The sequence below is a fragment of the Tachysurus vachellii genome, chromosome 22 (genome assembly GCF_030014155.1).
Source record: "Tachysurus vachellii isolate PV-2020 chromosome 22, HZAU_Pvac_v1, whole genome shotgun sequence".
NCBI lineage: Eukaryota > Metazoa > Chordata > Actinopteri > Siluriformes > Bagridae > Tachysurus > Tachysurus vachellii.
In genome coordinates, this window is record NC_083481.1 from 10,142,674 (window position 1) to 10,163,967 (window position 21,294).

Sequence of the window (21,294 nt, forward strand, 5' to 3'; positions counted from 1 at the left end):
ACATCACTGTTCTGTATACTATAAATAAATCTAATCAATGTATTCATATACTTCTTTTTCTATATTTTATCTATTTATTTTTTATTGCATTTTTTTCACATAATTTCCCTATATGCCATATATCTTCTATTTTATCTTATATTGAATCTTAATTAATTAATTTTTACCTTGATGTTAATTCCATGTTTAAAATGTTTCTATCATTCTATCTAACTCTATTTTTTATATAATGGATAGTTGTATCTAGGATTTTACTACACAATGTACTGTGTATGATTTTGTGTGTGACAAATAAAATTAGAATTTTACTTTTCAATTTTTTTTTTTTTTTATAATAAAATCTAACCGCCCTTAAAAAACAGACGAAAGGTTAGAATGTTTGCATACAGAACATTTGACACTAGGAGAGGTGAAATGTTTAAAAAATAATGCAAATACAAACATTATTATGAAAATAATGACAATTTAATGTTGATTGATGATTCAATAAGCATTAAAAAACGTCTATTATCATTAAAAACAATTGAATTTTTTATTGCTTAAATAACAAATGACAACAGACAACAAAATGCAATGTCATATATATATATATAATCTTTCCTTTATGTTATGTTACTATTTTATATATAAATATAGCCTTGTAAAAGTCCGATAGTTTTGATAAAATAAAAAATGTTTGCTTTCTTTTACGTCTATTAGAAAGAAAGGGAACAGCCATCATGCTTTGTAGGAACACGGAAATAACTACAACGTTGTGCGCATGTGCAGTGCAGGAGGAGGGCAGGACCAACTGTTCAACGAAAACATCACCGGTACGACTTCTTAATGAAAGATTGTTTTGTTTAGATACAAAAGAAATCCTATCCTAGTACATTCGGCTATTATATCTCCTTATCTAGACAGTATGTTGAGTAAACTAATTGACCTGAGAGATTTAAAAGTCTCTGGATGCTAGGCTAGGTAGAAGTTAGCATGCAGCTACAATGCTAACTATTTAGCCTGTAATCTATTTCATTTCTTCATTTATTTGTCAGTAAAATGTTTATAGATTGATGGGTTTGGATGGATTCTCAGTCTGCACTCGTTTTCCTAACCGATTAGCGTTTGTTTAGGTAATATTTCTCCTTCGTTTCCTCACTTTCTGTTATGTTGACATAAATAAGTGGAATCTGAATATGAATATTAATGAGATGGAAACCATGGACACACCTGTTGTCACATCATTACGTCAGAGGGATGAACATGAAATGCAAACTGAACATATTATAGACAGTATCACAGAGGTGGAAGATCTCATTACTCTCCCAAGAATAGATAGAAGTAAAGAGACAAAGCTGATAGACAAACTGTCAGAAAACAGTTCAAACCCTAATGATCTCCATGTGGACATGCAAAATGAAGAGGCTGTTGTGTTTGATGGATCAGAAACTGTCAATGATTTGGAGGACAACAGCCATGAAGATTCAGGGGAATTTGTTGTGACCGTGTTAGCTCGAGGAAATCTAAAAGATCAGGATGTAGGCAAGAGAATTTCTCCCCCTATCTTAGAAACTCCTCTAGAGGCTTCTACTCACTGGGATGAGGATGTGACTGCAGAGACCTGGAGACAGCACAGGAAGCATGTGTTTGTTCTGAGTGAGGCTGGGAAGCCCATCTACTCCCGCTATGGCAGCGAAGAAGCCCTGTCCTCCACCATGGGTGTCATGATGGCTCTGGTGTCCTTCATTCAGAGTGGGGACAATGTCATTCGTTCTGTTTACTCAGGTATTGATCTTCTATACGGAATGAAATTAGTAAATGCAACAATCATAAATGAAAGCAATATATAAAGAATAAAATATTCAATATTTATACATTATCATGTAAAACCTTTGAGGTGATTTGCATGTAACAGTTATAGCAGTCCTTATTTATGCCATTTGCAAATTAATGACAGACTTCCCCATATGTTGAACAAAGTTGGTCACATATTGAACATATGTTTTATAATACTTATAAATCGAATAATGTCGTATTGTATCATAGCAGATTCAGTGGTTTCAAATATCAGATCTTTGCCTTCCCATCATATCATGTGGGACAGCAGGTGAATTGATTTTAAATGATGTTACTGTTTCATAGTTAATTACAGTTTTAACCCTTCTATGTGACAATTTTGTGCTGTAGATGAGCATACAGTGGTCTTCATGCAGCAGGGGCCTCTGGTGCTTGTCTCTGTCTCTAGCACCCGTCAGTCTGAGCAGCAGCTACGCAATGAACTGCTTTATGTCTATAACCAGATTGTGAGCATGCTCACCCAAGCCAGCATCACCCGCATATTTCAGCACAAGAAGAACTATGACCTGCGACGCTTGCTAGTTGGCTCAGAGAAGATCCTAGATGGTTTATTAAACCTGGTTGACTTTGACCCTAGTTTCTTGCTCTCAGCTGTGCATTGTCTACCTATTGCCTCTTCATTCAGGGACTCTCTTAGCCAGATACTTCAGAAAGCCATCACTCCCAACCTAGTATTCTCTATCCTCATTGCCAAGAACCAACTGCTGACCATTGCGCAGGAGAAGATGGTGATTGAGGATGCCAAGCTAGATCCTGCTGACCTTCACCTGCTGCTGAACCTTATTGGTGCCTCATCCGCATTCCAGTCTGGTGAGATCTGGACACCAATCTGCCTCCCCAGCTTTAATCCTGACTGTTATTTTTACGCCTACATCTCTTACCTGGACCAACCTGAGTGCACTGTGTGCCTGCTGCTGCTTTCCACAGACAATGAGGCATTTTATGAAGTGTCAGCATGCAAGAGAAAGATTGAGGAAGCCATGCAGGCCCAAAATGCTCTGACCTCCATTGCCAAAGCTCAGTCCTACAGCGTTAGTCAGGTGGGAGTGTCTGATCTCCGGCACTTTATGTACAAGCCTTTTGATGTTCCAGACAACCACCATCAGCTGACACAGTTCACCAGGTAAAACTCAAGTCAAATTATAAAAAGAAACTGCTAATTATTCTTTTTCTTAAATGAAACTTAATTTATCTGTTTCTGAATGAATAACTTGTTTCAATGTATTATAATAAGTTATTATAGAACCTAAAGTGAGTATGGAAAAGCATCCTTTCTGACCAGGTTGCTGTTATATTTTTCACTTGGATGTTATAAGAGTAAATACAGCTGGATAAATCTAAAATTGTGATCGTCTTCATTTCAGGCTGCAAAGCAACAAAGTTGGATTGTTTTGAAGGGGGTTGACTCACTGTATAGTCAGTAATTTGTATTGACCAGCTTTCTCTCAACTTTCTAAACTATTTTTCAGTGTTCTTACTGGCATTAGAAGTGTTGTGCATTTTTTTTAGTGTTGCACTTACTGATGTGTTATGTAAAAATTCAGTATATGGCAATAAGTTTGTGGACACCTGACTGTAACACCCATATGGGTTGAGGTCAGGGCTTTGAACAGGTCACACCAGTCCGTTTGCTCCAACCATGGCAAATCATGTCTTCAAGATCAGCTCTTTATGCACAGGGCATTGTTATGCTGGAATTTCTTTTAGACCCCTTAGCAAGAAGGGAAATTGTAATACTACATCATACAAAGTTATCCCTTACAATTGTGTCAAATGTTTGGAAAAGGCTCACAAACTAGGTTTGCTGGTCAAGTGTTCACAAAATTTGTACAAACAATATAATTATAATAATAATAATGATAATAATAATGATAATAATAAACAATTATTTATTATTAATAAATTATAAATTAATAAATTATTATTATTATTATTATTATTATTATTGTTATTATTATTATTATTAATAATAATAATAATAATAATAACAATAATAATAATATTATTATTATTATTATATATAAATTATAGCTTGTGTGCTCCTATACACTGCTTTCTTGTTCTTGGGATTATACCTTTTAGCTGCTTTGGAATGTGTCTAGCCATAATCACATACAATTTGTACATTTCTGCCATTAGTGACTTCTCACAAGATTAGATTTATCCAGACTGTACTATGCCTGTTTATGGTTAAAATGAATAATGCTAATGGCAGTTTTTTGCCAATATTTTGCCATGGTTTGCCATGCATATCCTGTACACTTGGATCACATTTCTGTTTGCTTGTGGTTCTTAGCCCAGAGTTGGAAGCTCCTTACGATAGTGAGGAAGAGAAGATGAGGCTGCTGGACCTTTACAGAGAAATGCATGGCCGGATACACAACACTTCACGCCCTCTTAAACTCATCTACCATGTGGGGTTGCGAGAAACCCTGCTGGCTTGGGTATGATGAACATGTTGGTCTAGTCACTTTTATAAAGTCTCATGTAGTCCAGTTATTGTTTTGCCTTTTGTGTTTTACTGCTCTGTTCATCTCTGGTGAATTTATGAAACAGAAACTGTGGATTAATTTTCTATAACAGCAGCTCTGACAGTTTAAAATAATGAACAATTGAGGGTGGGGTGGTGGACTGCATGGGAGATTAGCCGTCATCAAAATATCTGAGAGCCAGTCATTATGTACATTTTCCTCCAAAAGTATTATAACTACGAGGCCAATTATATAGTTTTTGCAATATACCAAAGGCACTGATTGATTGAACAATTATGAAATAATTGAATTTCAGCTTTCATTCCCTGATATTTGTATTCAGATATGTTACTTGCCACATCCGTTGGCAGACCACCTAATTTCTATGTGAAACAAAGTAATGTAAATTACTTGCAATAACTACATCCAGCAAGCAACCCAGAGACATCACCAAACTATTTTACTACATTATTAATTTGTTATGCTTTTCTATGCTTGTACTGCAGCTTCAGATTTGGGGAGTTAAGTCTCCTCTTCAGGAGGTGAAAGGCATGTTAGTCGTTTGCTGATTTACTTGGATACTCTAAAACCTTCCACTTTTTCCGTTGATGAAGTCCTTTGTGTGGGCAGTGTGTTTTGGCTCATTGTTTCACTGCATGATGTTCATCCAGGCAGATAGCATGTTTCTGTAAACTCCTCAATTCATTCTCCTGCTACCATCATGAGTTACATTGCTCCTGTAACAGGCTCAATCAATCTTAAATGACAGTCTTGCAAGCCCAAGCCAGAATGCTTCCTGTGACATGAGTACTTATATATTGGATCACGATCAGACCCTTTATTTCTTTACATTTTGACATTTCCCTTTATATTAGATACCAGCACTGTGGAGGTTGTTTGTGATCTCACTGGCTGTTGTGTTTGTATTTTTCTAAATAGCCCTCACAATGTTTGTCATCAACTGCTAGTTGTATTCCTTGACCAACCGGTTTACTGTTCGTTTTTTTAGAACAGCAGTGATCTATTTGTTTTTCAGAACATTCAAAAGTGTTGTATTGGCTATTTACAATGCTTGTGCAATGGCTGTGTTTGATTTTCCCTATTGTCTCAGCCTCAAAATGCTTATCTCCCTGGTCCAGCTCTCTGGACTTTACGTTGATTTACATTGATCATCTTATAACAATGGCACCTGTAAAGATGTCGGAAATATTAGGAAGCAAGTGAAGAGACAGTCCTTGAAGTTGTGTTGCAAGCTGGAAAATAGGTGTAAGGATATGAGTGACTTTGAAAAGGACCAAAATGTGTTGGCTAGATGACTGGGTCAGAGCATATCCAAAACAGCAGGTCTTGTGGAGTGTTCCTCATTTGATGGGTGTACTTGTCCCACAGACAAGATAGACTAGCCTTCGCTCCTGACCCGCACCAATTAGCCTTGTACGCCCATCAAATGAGGAACACTCCACAAGACCTGCTGTTTTGGATATGACAGACCAGGCCTTCTTCAATTGCCAAGGCCTGGTCTGTTGAACCACTTGGAGTGGCTCATCACTTAATTGGAGAAGAGATGGCACTAGATGTATTATGGGAAGAAGGCTAGCTAGCAGACGCAGTGTGATGCACGGTAATGTTCTGCTGGGAAACCTGGGCATTCATGTTACATTAACATGTAACAGCAAACATTAATATACATCAGTTTCACCTCTAAGTGGCAACGGTATTCCAGCGGCCTTTCTTTCATAAGTGGATGCTTTATTGATCCCACAAGTTGATCCTCAGTAACGTCTTGAGAAAGAGGAAAAATGAATGGATGCCGAGGGAACTACTGCTATAACATGAGTGAGAGGAAGTAACAGAAACTGTTTTTGACTGTTCCATAACATTTAAATGTACCTATAAATGGACAGTTTATTTATAAATAAATAAATAAAAAAGTTGTCAAATCCTTGTTGTATAAAAGGAATAAAATGCTTTGAAATTGGCTGTTATAGGAAAATAATCCACTTCAGGGTGGTAAGTAATTCCTCTTCACAGTCTGCTGTGTCTTATTCTATATCTATGATTCTAATAGTCATTTTTCTGTAATTGACTAACATCACTTTCAGCATAATACTTTTGCTGATAAATGTAAACCGATTAAGTGAGTGATTTACATTTTTTTCACTGCAGGTCACAACCAAATTTGAGCTGTATACTTGCTTTAGCCCTCTTGTAACAAAGTCCTGTGCTATCAATGCTATTACAAAACTTCTGCGGTGGGTGAAGAAGGAGGAAGACCGTCTTTTTATACGATATCCCCCGAAGTACTCAACCACACCCAATGCAAGCAAAAGCTAAGAGTGGTGCTCAGATGAAATATGCTAATAACAACATCCTCTGTGTTAGAACTGACACTAAGAACTCAGATGGATATGGAGCATGCTGCACACTATATTCTGCCCAATACCTCAGCAGCACTGGAGTTTTACTTTATTCATTTTGTCCTAACTTAATGTCTTTGAATAACGAAAAACACATTTATTGGATTTTGTACATAAATGATCATGCATCAAATAACTGAGGCACTAGTTTCCATATTATCCCTATTTCAAATGCTGAAGTTACTTTATTAGCACAGGGGCTGAAAAAAAACTATGTTTCCTGATTAACATCAGCTTAATTTGAATATTTAAATAGTGGCAGTGTGTAATTCAAAGATTTGTCCAAACTATATATATATTTGTGTGTGTGTGTGTGTGTGTGTGTGTGTGTGTGTGTGTGTGTGTGTGTGTGTGTGTGTGTTTATATTCTCTTTTCTATGTCGGTGTTCTGTAAAATCAAGCTGTTTGACACTTGGCAAATTCAAAAATTAAAAAAAGAATTTTTAAATTGACACCAAGAGGGATTGTGCAATATCAGCATCAACAAAAGACAATATTATTGTCCCTACATGATGTTATATTGACACAAAATATTAAATAATTCCTTTATCACAGAGTATATTAGTTATAATACTTCACCTGCCAGCTGTTTTGTAGGTAAAAGGAAATGGGCTTTAACTAAAGTGTCTAATCAAACAATATACAAATAGGAATGATACCTTTTTGACCTGTACTCTTTTGCTCAACATTGAGCTGCATAAACACAGAAAATGGAGGCCATCTGGACATTAAAAAATTGGATTACATAGAATTATGTTGTATTGTTGTGAGGTTTCTGTGATTGCCACAGTACCAAACTTTAGAGCTGGTTAAAATATGCCTCCCCTATCATTGTGTTTTTAAGGTAATGCTTCTGAAAGATTAATGTGTTTATCATACTATAACTTGAAACATCACAAATATTTAAAAAAAAATGTTTTATGGGGTAAATAGATCAAAGTTTCATTTCTGTGCTTGTTGTAGCTTATGTATACGGGTAAAAGGCATTAAAACTTTACAAAGTTATTTTCTTAGCGCAAGCTTTTCTGTTTAATTTTTGTCTAACTGCAATGGCCATAAAATGAAGGAGTGAGTTTATATAAAAACTAATGTGATTATTTATTTTGGACATGCAAGAATCTGATATTAGTTTGCTCAGCAAAATATGAAAATCAAATTACCAGAAAAAAAATTATTTTAGGCAAAGTTTGATCAGCACATGCATATGTGCATTGACATATATAGCTTATAAAAATTACATGAAGGTGCTCAGATTAAAAATATTTATTAATAAAGTGACGAGTGATTTTTGAGCAGACATGAACTTTGTTCTTCCAATCAAACAAGAAACATGCTAGATTAAATTTAAATTGTGTAATATTAAAATTATGTAGTGTTTAAAAACTCTGTTACTAGGTTTATGAAATAGCTTAAAAACCTTTAAAAGTACCATTGCATGCATGTCATACCTGATTGTTAATTTATTGCACTTTTAAGATTTGTCTGTTTTCCCATTATTAAATTACTTAAATTTATTTCAGATAGTTTTGTAAATGTACTCCTTGAAGACTGCCTTGCAACAAATTTAATTTTCTTGGTAAATCATCTTGTACTGTAAAATGAAGGTATCTGGGTTTTCATTTATTTAATTTTTTATTACGGTATCTAGTCTTAGAATTTGCTGGTGTGTATTATGTCATTGTATCACTTTTTAGTGTGATTTCATTTTACTGGCATGTAAAAACAGTGACATTTGTGTTTTGGTTGTGTTGTGGTTTTTTGTAACGGGAGAAAATCAGAAGATGGTGGCACTCAAGTAAATGTTCAGATACAATAATATTTACTTTTTTTTCATTGTTTGGGCACATGGCTTGCCACAAACAATGATTTGACTGTTAAGAATAATACATTTCAATTTCAAATTTGCATCTTAATATATTTGCTCAAATCCATATAGTGAGGACATTGTGTAACACAACATTGTTCAGTTTCCATGAGTTGAGGCATTCTCTTAAAAAACACTTGGGGCAAAATATCAAAAAACAGTGTATTTATTTCCTTTCAGGCTGCTCTGGCACATTGAGCTTATTTTACAATAACACTTTTTGTCTGTTTTACTTTATATACATGATCTATGGACCTACTTACTTTTCTGACTATATGCAATGCTATCTAAATATTATAATGCCTTGCAGAGCATTGTTATATATGTAACGTCCTTAATTATTATTAAATAATTGTAACCACACAATATAAATTAAAATGAAATGTACAATTTTTCACAGTACTTTACATTTACATTTTAGATTTTAAAAACACATGAACATCATCTACATACATGCTTTAATATATACAGAAACAGTGTCTTTCCCAAAATCTGTCTAATCCATGATTTGTAAATTTTGAGATTAAAAAGTTCTCTCAAATAATGAAGTCATAAAAACAACAAATCTATTAATGTAGTTCAGTTGTCAATATCAAGTATAGGAGGTGGAAAGTAATACATTTGCATTAACATATTTGCATGTTAAAGGTTTTAAACAGCCTAGCTCTAATATATATGTATATATATATAAAAATGTATATATATATATATATATATATATATATATATATATAAATGTATACACGCACATACATACAAATATAAACACATATCAAATCTTAAGAGTGTATACATACATACGTACACACCAATAAGCCATAACATAAAGGTTATATTGGGATAACAGTCAATCATCAGAGTTGTTTTGAAAGCAAAAAAAAATGTGTAAGTGGAAGGATCTGCCTGACTGTCTAAACGACTGCATCAGCACATCTCCAAAATAGCAGGTCTTGAGAGGTGTTCCTAGTATGTATGGATAATACTTACAAGATACAAATAAGGACAACTAATGATCCAGTTAAAGGATCATGGATCTGAAGGCTCACTGTTGCACATGGAGCAAGGCTAGCCCATGATCCAACAGAAGAGATACTGTAGCACAAATTGCTGAAAAGCTTTTTCTATGACAGAAAGGTATCCAAAACACACATCAGAGCTTGCTGTGTAGCCACTGATTCAACAGCGTGTCCATGCTGACACCTGGCCACTGCCAAAAGTACCTACAATAAGCATGAGCAACCATCAATTCAATCCAATGTTATTTTTTTAGCACTTTTAACCATGGATATTGTCTCAAAGCAGCTTCACAGGAAGGTTTTTCATCATGTGAACAATTGGGGTATACACATTGCTTACCCGGGGTAAGAAATGGCACAAAGATGCACTTTAGGAAGAATGCATGTACCACCTACCTAAATATTGTTGCAGATAAAGTACACCCCTTCATTGTGATGGTATTCCATAATGGCAGTGGGCTTTTTTCCAGCTGGATAATGTGCCTGCCACACTGCAAAAAATGTTCAGAAATGGTTTGAGCAATATGTGAAACTTGGCTTCCAAATTCCCCAGATCTCAGTCCATACATGCATATATGGGATGTTCTGTGCAAACAAGTCAATTCAATGAGGGTCCAATCTCACAACATGTGAAGTCTCAGTGCCTCGGTGTATCAGAGATTTTTTGGAGGCACAAGGTGGACCCAGGGTGGACGTTTTAATGTTATGGCTTATGGCTGATAAACACACATACACTCACAAATCAGACACACACACACACAAACACACACACATATATATATATATATACACACACACTAATCTCTGCTGGCATTTATCTCTTCATTTATCTGCACATTGCATCAATCCACATAAATCAGTTAAAGTTTTGCATTTGTAAAATACAGCATGCTTGTCAGTTAAACATTTTAATCTACTTTTGATAGGGTCCTTTTTTTAATTCTCTCTCAACAAAAACATGATCCAGGGCTGCATGTAAGCCTAAATGTAACCAGTGACATTCAGTGCAGATATCTGAGAATTTAGTTTTACTTTTTTATAGATGGGTCAGCACATTTTTAATCGCAAGAGAAAACTATAGCCAACTTCTTTTCACAGAATATAAGTTATCATTCTGACACGTAAAATAAAAGATCTACATGCATTTCTAAGGATTCACTTTCGACCACTACACAACAGTCTTTTTGAGTTGTATCTCACTGTGAAGTGATTTAAATGAAAGAGGGTGGCCTGAAGTTCATGTTTTCATGCACACGGCTGAGGTGCCTCATTGCTCGCTCATATGCCGTGTGTACAGACTTGCGCACATTCGGCTTTTTGCCTTCCATCAGGTGACGTTTATCCACAGTGTCATCGATTCCCATTGGATGGAGTTTGCCCATTGGTAGCCACTGCCTGTTGGGTAATAGAGGGAAAACCATTTAGGTTAAATACAAAATACCTGTTCTGAGGACCTGAAGCCTTTTCTATGCAAATTAAATAAACCCAAACTTTTAAAGGTTAGCAATTAAAAAAAAAAAAACACAACAAACCAGATGAATCAGTATGAAAGAGACTTCACACAGTTTGGGTACAATAACAGTGATTGTCTGTTGGTGTTCATTCAGCCATCTTTAGTGTGAAAACATGGAGTGGCATGGAGCTCAACTCAACTTTTAACTCGGGTAAAAGATATTAGTCAACAACACCAGAGTGAAATGAAATAAAATATAGGTTTGAAATGAGGAAACGTGTTGTTTGTTAGGAGACCTCACCCACAGATGTGTTAAGTGTTTTCTTTCAATTTCATTAATTTCTTCAGTCACTCTTGCACATTTAACAGGAAAAAATTCCAAATACCAAAAATTTACAAAAACGTGAGCGCACACAAGTTTGCATATGGGAACAATTTCACATCCACTCCAGGTTTCATAAATCATAATGTTTGTATGTCACTTTTACATCTGATCATGCAAAACTTTATAGCTTAGGTGTTGCATTGCTTACCAAGTTCTTTTTGTGTCGAAAAACAGGACAAGGAATAGCTTGTCTTCAGTCTCCACCTGTATGCGCTGACCTAGTTTCAGCACATCTTGAGGTGGTACTGGGATTACAATGCCATTAGGAAGGATTCCTTCTTTAGGCATGTCAGGATCTATTGTCTGCAGAAAACCAGCATGATTAGAACAAGTGGCTGATTTAACTTAATAAAAGAATGACTGTAACAGAAAAGTGTACCATTGCAGGATATGATGGATAGCCCCTGCATTTAGCCCAAACCAAGCTGAGCGGCTCCAGGTTTGTCACTGTTTGGGAATGATCAGATACTATATAAAATTATCATTATTCCAAATGTGTGTAAAAAGATGTACTTTGTGTCGGTATCTACCTGAATCAGACTTCTGTGTGTTCTCTCCCACTCCTGCTGGGACCTTGTTTAAAGATGGTTTGCACTGACTGAGTCTGGGAGGTGAAGAACTATTTATGGAAAAGGTAATAAAAAAAGAGTGAATATTTTCACTATATCTTGCCTGCACATTAATTGTAAGTGTCCCTTACCTGATGTTGTTTTGATAAGAAGTAGAGCAGCTCTCTGACTCTGGAACACTATTGTTCTGGTTTTTAAGACCTTTTGTCAAGCCTGAAATTTAAATAGTGAAAAATAGACAAGTTATATAACAAATCATAATAACTTTTAGTCAAACAACATACACATATATAGTACTTTTAAAGTATATTGTACGTGTGTGTGTGTGTGTGTGTGTGTGTAAATAACTATAATAACAATTTAAAAAAAAAGTAAAAAAACAAGCAGAATTTTTGCATACCATTCTCTTTGGAAGTGGATTTTGAGGTTGGTGGTGTGCAAAGCAGGCTTGTCTGAGATCTATGATCTGGCAGTTGTTCACTTAGTTGGTCAGCACTGACTCTGTTCTGAAGTGAAAATAGCTTGCTTTTGGCCAGTTTGTCTCCATTTTTAGCTTTCTTGAATAGTATTGATGTGCGGCGGCCTACACCCAGCTTGGGCATAAAAGGTGAACCATCTAGAGAGGATATGGCCAGAGTGTGTCGTTCCTTCAGGTGAAGTTTATTATCTATTTCTGTATGGGCAGGAGTCTTAGTGTGATTTTTTGCCTTGCCTTTACCTCTGCCCCGGCCTCTGCTTCCTTGCTGTTCATAAAACTGACCCTGGGTGGTCATTCCTCCTGTTTCCAGGCCGAAGACTGAATCATTTGGTGGGGCATCGCCTGGTAAAGGAGAGGAGGTGAGACACGTGGACTCTTGAGTTTTTTGATGTGTAGAATTTCTGGACTCTGAACCAGAAAACAAAAACAAACAGACAAAAAAAACAGGGGCAAATGCTGGCTACTATTAGTTCACTTTAAATTGCTGATCTAAAAAGTCTGGCAAGGACAAATAACATGTAACACTCTTCTTTTAAGAGTGACTAGTTTTACTCCAGGTAACATTTCAAACTATATAAAAACACACAAAAAAAGTTCATATTTAAAGGAATATTATTTTATTAGCAAAATACAAGACTAAAACTAAAGAGGAGACATTTATGACATCTTTAAATCAAGTAATGCCTTATGGTTTCATGACCTTATTTTGGGAAATAAATATAAATGTAAAATTTATGGACAACTGGAAGATTTCAATGGTATGGAGCACCTGGAATTGATGCTGCATATTTAATATTTTGGTTCCACCCTTCCTCCTCATGTTTGTCTTCATTTTTTATGTTACCACCGAGCAATCGTGAAGTGCGCCGCTGGTTGCGGAGCTTGTGCCGAATACTGTTTATTTCCCTTCGCAGCAGTCGCAGCTGTTTTGTGCGTCTTCCGCTGGCACACATGGATGTCACCATGTCCAGCTTTTCAAGCAGATGCTTCAGCTGTTCCTTTGGAGACATGTGAAATCTGTTTCTAGGATCCAGAAGCACATCCACTATATAGAGAAATTACAGAAAAAAAAACTAATGGTCAGAAATATTTGCTAGTGCTGAGTGAGATTTAGAAACATTTTTATTGTTAAAATGAAACATTTTAATAGCTTACACAGTAGTTTAACTCATTACCCTTACACATCCTTTCATAGCAACCATGCTTTTAATAGGCTCTGCCCTATTTAGAGGCAAATACAGTGCAGATAAAATGTCTACACATCACTGTTAATATTTTTTGTGATGTAAAAAATGAAAGATAAACCATCTTTTTTCCTATTTTTTTTTTATTTGTTTTTCACAAAAGTGCTTGAAGTTTTTCCTTCAGCTTTAGAAAGAAAGCATGGCAGAAAGGTTTGTTTACCATCAGTGAAATTACTGAACTTGAAGACCTTACTTCTATACAAAATTCATAAAAGAAATCCGCTTTTTTATACAGAGCCACTCCTCCACATAGCTAAAGCAGACTCTGAGCTTTGCACATTTGAATATTTACTCGAATATTTTGGTAGTGTGTCCAGCAAACTTTTTTTTGATCTTTCAATAAATGTAACAAAAAGGAACCAACAATAATTTGCAACATGCTATGAGAAAACGCCGGTTTTAAAGTCCCCAATGGCAGGAAATTACCCAAAAGTGCTCAAATCTGTGGCAACAGTTCCCTCTGGTGGATCGGGAGGGGGAGATGCAGATGGCATTCTTACACTGATTTGGGAAAGACATTTTAATGACAGTTCCCTTGTTTAGACACACTACATGGCACATCACATTTTGCCTCCACCTGTGCTGCTATAACCACCATCACTCTTCTGGAATGGTTTTCCACTAAATTTTGGAATAATGCTGGGAAAATTTCCCATTTAGTCAAAAGAATATAAGTGAGGTCATGCACCAATGTTGGGCCTTTATGGTGCTTGATTTTGCAATACTGGAACCGATTTGGGCTAGGCTGAAACTCCAGTTAAGGGAAAGTGACATATTAAAGTAACAAAATAAATTGACATTCTAGAAAATTGGGAGATTTCAACTTTGTGGCCAACACACCCATGTGATCAGGTCAGGTGTTCACTTTCTTCAGGGCATCTGGAGACTTTTCATGAACTTGATACACATACCTGTCACCACCTGGATTTAACTAAGCTAATAGGTAAGAGCCTTCCACTGGATAAATACTACAGTGATGAATATATTTCAGCTGGCAACAAGTTATGTAACCCTAAATGATGTAGTGAGTAGCATCTAATTTTTTATACATGTCGAAAGATATGCCTAAATACTCTGTTTCAGATGGGTCAAATTACAACATATATAAATAAAACAGTTAAGGAGTAGAGTTGCACAATTAATCATTAAAAAATCGCAATCTCAGTTCAACTAACCACAAGATCTTAATCCTACATTTCTATGATTCAGCCAATTGTATTTTCATCAAAAATAGCAGACCATAACTCATTTTGAGTAAAACAAGAGTGTTTAGCTTTCCTCTGGAGTGTAACTTATCATGCCAAAAATTGGCTTAAGAACTGTCCAACACATTATTGAAACATGGAAGGACAGTAGTGAACCATCATCTTTGGGGAAGACATGGTTGAAAAAAAGATCACTTAAACTTTTGGTGAAATCAAATCAGAAAAAACAACAGAACTCACAACTATGTTTAATAATGAAAGGCTCGTAAATAATCATTAGGCTCAAATTGTGAAAGAGTGGTTCAAGGAGCATGAGACATCATATTTACACATGGATCTTCCCACCATACAGTGCAGACCTTAACCCAATTGAGAAGCTTTAAAAAGTGCTGGAGAAGACTTTACATCCTTCTTACCCTTGCCCCAGCAGGACTGTTTGGAATTCACTTTGCTGGCATCTGGAAGATGCATCCCTGTGGAAAGGTCGAAGCCTATTCTGAGAGCCTGGCGTTGGGCATGTCGCAAGATGGCACCACCCACCTCCTTGAGCTGCATGGCACTTTTGTGGAACACTGTGTCACTGGAATTGTACCGCAGGCAGTTTGACACCATTAAGTTGAAGTCAGCTTCCAGATCTGCCACAGAGCAATACTTATGTGCCTCCAGCTTCTCACGCATGGTGGAGAAGTCCATGGGCTCAGAAACAAACTCCAGATAATCTGGAACCTATGTAACAGAAAGAAGCAGTCAGAAAAATTGTTCACTTTATTTTTTAACAGCCTGTTGCCCAGCAGCCAGTTGCACCATTTGAACAAAAGTTGGTCTTTGGGCCTTTCTTTTAACATAAGTCATAACTAATATCCAATTAAATATTTTAATGTATGACTTTTAACAATGTACATCAGAAAGCAGCATCATACAAAAGTGAATATATATATTTCTCTAACGAACAAGCCAGAGGTGACAGTGGTGAAGACAAACTCCCTGAGACAACATGAAAACAAAAATGAACCATTACATTAAGTAATCTGAACTGATATTTTATTTACTGTTACTGGTGTTACTTCTCCTAGTCTGAGGTCAGTAAATCCAAATTACAAGCATTAGCCAATGCAGCATTTTCCACTAATGAAATGGTGAGACATGGGCACAAACTAGTTTTGGGACATGGGATCTTTAATGCACCAATATAGGACAATCTTCAGTCAAACTAATGTATGTAGAGCTGAGAGTTAAATTAGTGTAACTAGCTGCTGTTCTTCTTTCAACCTGTATTTACCTCAGACAAATTGACTGGAGAAATGAAGATGCAAGTGCTGTCTTTCTCTTGCAGTTGCTCCAGAGTAGAGCGCAGCAGTACTAAGGCCGGAGTGAGCTGGAGCTCCAGTGTCACCTGCTGCAGTTTCAGCTTCCACATGCAAAAAAGGGGAATATATAAGAAAATTTTTCTTAAGCAAAGAAAATCATGACATAGTGTACATCATGATATCTTGGACATATGATGGAGAAGAAAGATCTGCCTGATAACATACAGATACAATATACAAGTTCTAGGTAGGACAAAAACGGTCCCAGACTCCGAATGGAATGTTTAAAATCTCTGAATCTAGCCATTCTAGCCAAGTTTTAAACCTATGACTTCTTTACCCATAGTATGAGAGAGAATTAAAGGAGTTTTTCTTTATCTAGCAAGTAGAACAGTGAAGGCTATGATTACTTTTTTCCACCCAATCACCCACAATATGGTAGCAACAGCTGATCCAGTGAAGGTCCCCATTATGTCTCATAATAATTTAGTTGTTTGTGTCCAGTACAGGCACAAAAAGGGAGATGTTATTAAAAATAAAATAGAAAAACATAAAAAAAAAAGCTTAAAAATTAAGATCTATTGGATTCCTTGAAATAGTTGTGTAAACTCACTGTATGCTCAGAGAGACTTTAGTTTCTCTTCTAAGTTAATTAACTTGCTGTAAAAAGCATGCATGTACACCTGTTCACGTTTGAGCCTCTCTCTCTTGCGAATTAGTTCAATTAAAAGTCGAGCTTTCTCTAGGTCTTGCCGCTGCTTCTGCCAGTATTTCAGCTCTACCCTCAATGCCTGCACCTTGGAATCTGGCTTGCTCTGCAACAAATCATCACCCAGCATATTACATGTTAATAGGGTAATAAAAACAATATACAGATGCTTATTAAGCATCATAACATGAATATGCAAATATATTTATAATATGCTTCATATTCAAAGTTGGCTACTTAATTTCTAAATATTTTTAATTACTATAAATATTAGGAGAAGCTTTGTGCATATTCAAAAACTGAAGATTCAAAAGTTTTAAATGTTCCCAGACCTTTTCAGTCTGCTGAACCTGTAGGTGTGAGTGGAGCTGACGGATGAGTGGAACTCCATTACGAGAATGACGTTTTAGCAGCCAATAATTATGAAGCCTTTGCATGAACTGGTTCTTCCTCTGTACTGGCACGCCTGTGCAAATCTTATTAAGCCTGTAAGATATAGTGCAAATAAAGCTTTAATTCCCCTTACATCTAGTAAAATAAATATTGCTTTCTTTTTGGTACATAAAATGCCATAAAATTTAAACAGGTTGATATTCTGTGAGAGGAAATGCAGGTAGTCTTACCTGTAGGATGGGATTTGGGGCACAAGGAATAGAGGCATTGCTGACTTCCGTGACACACCATCTGCACTCTTTCTTGTCTTCTTTTTTTGCTGTGTAACCAAACCCTTTTTGTTTTCCTGAACTGTTGGTCCTAAAGTATATGACCTTTGACCCCTACCTCCTACAAATCCTCCACCTTCTTCACTGTACCCCACTTGTGCTCCAAGAGGAGAATGGTTTCCACAGAAGGCAGTCTTCTTCACAGTGACTGTGGTGTGGCTGCTGCTAGTCTCACGCACTGGGTCAATCTTCATGAAGAGCCCAGCTCGTTGAGCACAGGTAACATGAAATGCACGGTAGCAGTTGGCCTTGTGGCACTGAATGGATGCCCCTCTCCCTCTCTGCTTGCATAGGTAGCAAGTGAGCTTCCATCTTGCAGGGGGAATGTTATTAACACCTTCTACAGGTTCCAGGAATACTGTATTAGCAAAGCAAACTTCAGGTATCCAGATAGCGCAAACTACATGGGCCCAGCGGCCATCACTGGCTTGTTTAAAGGCACCTCCTCTATTTGGGCAAAGGACGCAGTCCACAGGCTGGGAGGGGGACTGCAGACAGCGGCGACATAACCACTGGCCTTCAGGTATGTAGGGTACTCCATAACACTCCTGGTGCACAGCCAAGTTGCAGATGTCACAAAACAGGATAACATTGCTGTTAAGGCACTCGTCATCCAGGCACACACAGCAGAAAGCATCCTCATCGATGGGGCTCTGGGACAAGGCTAAGCTACGGGACTCCAGAATGGCTTCCCTTTCCAACCTGTCAATCAATAACTCAAATGTGTCAGGAGAGACTGAGGCATGCCCGTCAGACACACGTTTCTTATTGACAATCTCCAGCCAAGCCAGGTCTTCCTCATCCATGTCATACTCTGCCTTCATCTCCAGCTCTTCATGGGACATCTTCATGTAGCGATAGTATGCCACAGGAAGAGGACAAGCCTCTGATGGCGCGTAGGTGTCCACCCTGTGGACGCTGGGCTTAGGAAGAGGGCTCACTAACTGAGTGTGATGGTTGTGGGTGTATTGTTGGCCACTGGAGCGTCTGCCCCTATTACTATGTTTGCTGTCTTTTCTCCTGTTCTTAGGTGAGGAGACTGTCTGGTCCTTCTGAGCATAGCTTGCAATTTGCTCACTGTTCTCCTTATTGCTGTTGCACTCTGCTAGGTCCTGTGCCAGCATCTCATCCTCTGTGATGACTCTGAGTGGGTCAGAAATGTTAATCCGATGAACTCTCCCCTCAAGCTCTACCTCCACCATTTTTTGAGACTGGGCATATGTGAGTGTGTCTCTGGACATGGAGAAATTGAATCTACATGGAGAGGGAGAGCGAAAAAGAATATGCTGCTCTGTGTGGTTGGAGGAACTGCTCCGTCCTCTGCCTCTTTTGAATGCTATCTGACAATTTTGTCTTCTTAGCTTCTTCATTTTTAAATGTTGATACCTTAAAAAAAGGCATAAAAGTGTGATTACTGGTGTAAATCAGCTTATAGAGCAGAGGTCCAATGCCTAGTTCAATCCAATTTCAATTCAATTTATTTTTATAACACTTAACAATCCACATTGTCTCAAAGAAGCTTTACACAGGTATTGAAACAGAATAAAAATGTTAACGTTTAAAGCTTAACATAAACTTTTGGAAGTCACATAGTTAGAATGAATTTGCCCATTAGTGAATGAATGAATTTGCTGATTAGTCATCATCAGAGAAGAAAAGTGGAGAGCCGTATTCAGGTTCTTGGGTGCCCAACAGCAAAGAAATAAACAAACTGACAATTGTTATTCACATGACAGCTGAAATTATATTGTTCATTCATTTCTCCATCCTTTCAACAAACCACAAACTTTTTTTTTTTTAATTACGTGTATCCACTTTCAAAATTAGCCTGCACTGACTGCAATGTCTTCCTTTGAAGGAAAAAAACAAACAAACAGTAAAAAACAGATCACCAGATCTCTTTGTGGATTTGATCTGGAAATTGTAATAAATTCTTTATAAAATATCAGACAAATCGTGTCTATTGAAAACCTGGCGTTTTTAAATGAATGTATTGCGTTGAAACAATACCCGTATTATAGATCTAAGAAAATAGGTTTGTAACTTGGAGGAAAGGGTCACTGAATTCATCTTTGAACGAACCCAAAAGAATGAACGAAAGGTAAAGATTTGAGTCTTGAATCGCTACAGAAAGGTATTTTAGCCTGAACGGAAGGTAATCATGAAAATAGATCTCGCCGCGGACAAACCAATCAGAATTACACACGGGGCGCACGTGCATATTTTTGACCAATTGCTAAGCAGCTCTACGCGATTCCTTCCCACCAGGTGACGTAGTTTGGTTGCAGAGCGGCTAAAACACCAATCCTACAACGAGACCGTGGTGAGAGTTAGCCATTTTAACAGCACAATCTGGCCTCCGATAGTTTACATGGATGAAAATGCCTTATTTTTGTGTGTGAATGCAGCATTTATTATTTATTCCGGAAGATCGATAGAAAAACAACAATACAATGATTTGTTATTCGCGTCTGTATTAGATCACTGTTTCACTTTAAAGAAAACGAGCCGCTTTGCCTGCATTTTGTCTCTTGAACGAATCAGAAAAGAAGCTACACGAGCATCGGTCACTGAAACGGTTAAAGCTGGAAACTTACTTTTTATTGATCACTGTGTACAAGGAAAGCTGGTCATATTCAGGCGTCGTCGATCGTCTGAGGCTTCCTCAAGCCGTTCACTGAGGTTCCTGCAAAACGTCCCTAAATGTTATATTTGGACCTTTTGTGCACTATTACATTCTTATACGTTTCCTTGTATGTTCCAAAACATACACGTGAAAACACAGCTCAGCGCCCGAGCTACAACAAGCGTTGGTTTGTAATTAAATAGACTTGAATATACGCCCCTTAATAATAATAATACAAAAAAACAGCGCTCCAGTCTCCACTCGCCTTGTGATTGGGTCTGCCAAGACGCTGAATGACGTCACATATTCCAGTAGCCAACGATGTTTGAGCGCGTGCAAATAAATAATTAAAAAAATCTTTTCTTGAATTTCTTCAAATTTTTTAATCTGAAGGACTTTCATTTTTTTAATGATGATCATAATAATAATAATACGACATTGACGTAGTTCTGACTTCTATAAAGTGTATAATCTTCTATATTAAGTTTTCTGTAAAAAAGGAGATGATTAACATTTGTGCTTAATGGCTTCTTAGTGACAAGCTCTTATTTTTTCCCATTATTAACTTAGCAAGGCTGGCCTGGAAACAACTATAACAGCTATAATGTAAATGTGAACAGTAATTTGTTTTAACAATGTTCCGTAACATTAAATGCAACTCTAAACAATTAGTGGCATGTAAATGGTTTAATACATCTTACTGGACACTGGCAAATGAAACAAAATTCCACTTTGATTTGTGTCATATCACACAATCATGCTGTGGATCATTTTTGCATCACTGTTAGGTCAATTCTGCCATATTGTGGAAGTACTGGCTTCAGAAGGTTTGATTAATATATTGTTCTGGATTAAATTTGCACTGAATATTCTATTCTTGTTCTTGACCTTTTTTTTTCTAATTAAAATAATGTTTTAACATCTTATATAGTTCACTTCGATGCAGTTTTTTTTTGTTCATGGGGTTGTACCCCTGAATAAATTAAAATGAC

The 21,294-nt window shown here is 36.8% G+C and overlaps 2 protein-coding genes across 6 annotated transcripts; one reads left to right on the forward strand and one right to left on the reverse strand.

Moving 5' to 3' along the window:
* Positions 1-831: 831 nt before the first annotated feature.
* On the forward strand, positions 832-8,459 carry mon1bb (MON1 secretory trafficking family member Bb). The gene is made up of 4 exons (XM_060857835.1): positions 832-1,764; positions 2,167-2,959; positions 4,133-4,280; positions 6,474-8,459. Exons 1-4 carry the CDS (start codon positions 1,176-1,178, stop codon positions 6,639-6,641), a joined length of 1,698 nt encoding a protein of 565 aa, XP_060713818.1. The 5' UTR covers positions 832-1,175; the 3' UTR covers positions 6,642-8,459.
* An 875-nt stretch (positions 8,460-9,334) lies between these two features.
* brpf3a (bromodomain and PHD finger containing, 3a) lies at positions 9,335-20,534 on the reverse strand. Of its 5 annotated transcripts, none has more exons than XR_009647601.1 (14): positions 20,274-20,534; positions 17,578-19,062; positions 17,287-17,440; positions 16,929-17,060; positions 16,218-16,346; positions 15,355-15,664; positions 13,259-13,534; positions 12,412-12,897; positions 12,143-12,224; positions 11,973-12,061; positions 11,822-11,889; positions 11,591-11,745; positions 10,001-10,999; positions 9,335-9,808 (listed from the first exon to the last, which is right to left on the reverse strand). XR_009647601.1 is itself a non-coding variant. In XM_060858353.1 (14 exons), the coding sequence occupies exons 2-14, from the start codon at positions 19,044-19,046 to the stop codon at positions 10,816-10,818; spliced, it is 3,366 nt and encodes a 1,121-aa protein (XP_060714336.1). In that variant the 5' UTR covers positions 19,047-19,062; positions 20,274-20,534; the 3' UTR covers positions 9,827-10,815. The 5 variants fall into 5 exon arrangements, 4 of the variants coding, with proteins under 4 accessions (XP_060714336.1, XP_060714335.1, XP_060714334.1 ...); XM_060858353.1 differs by lacking the exon at positions 9,335-9,808 and having other exon boundaries at positions 9,827-10,999; positions 12,412-12,627; positions 12,730-12,831; XM_060858352.1 differs by lacking the exon at positions 9,335-9,808 and having other exon boundaries at positions 9,827-10,999; positions 12,412-12,627; positions 12,730-12,897.
* Positions 20,535-21,294: the final 760 nt, after the last annotated feature.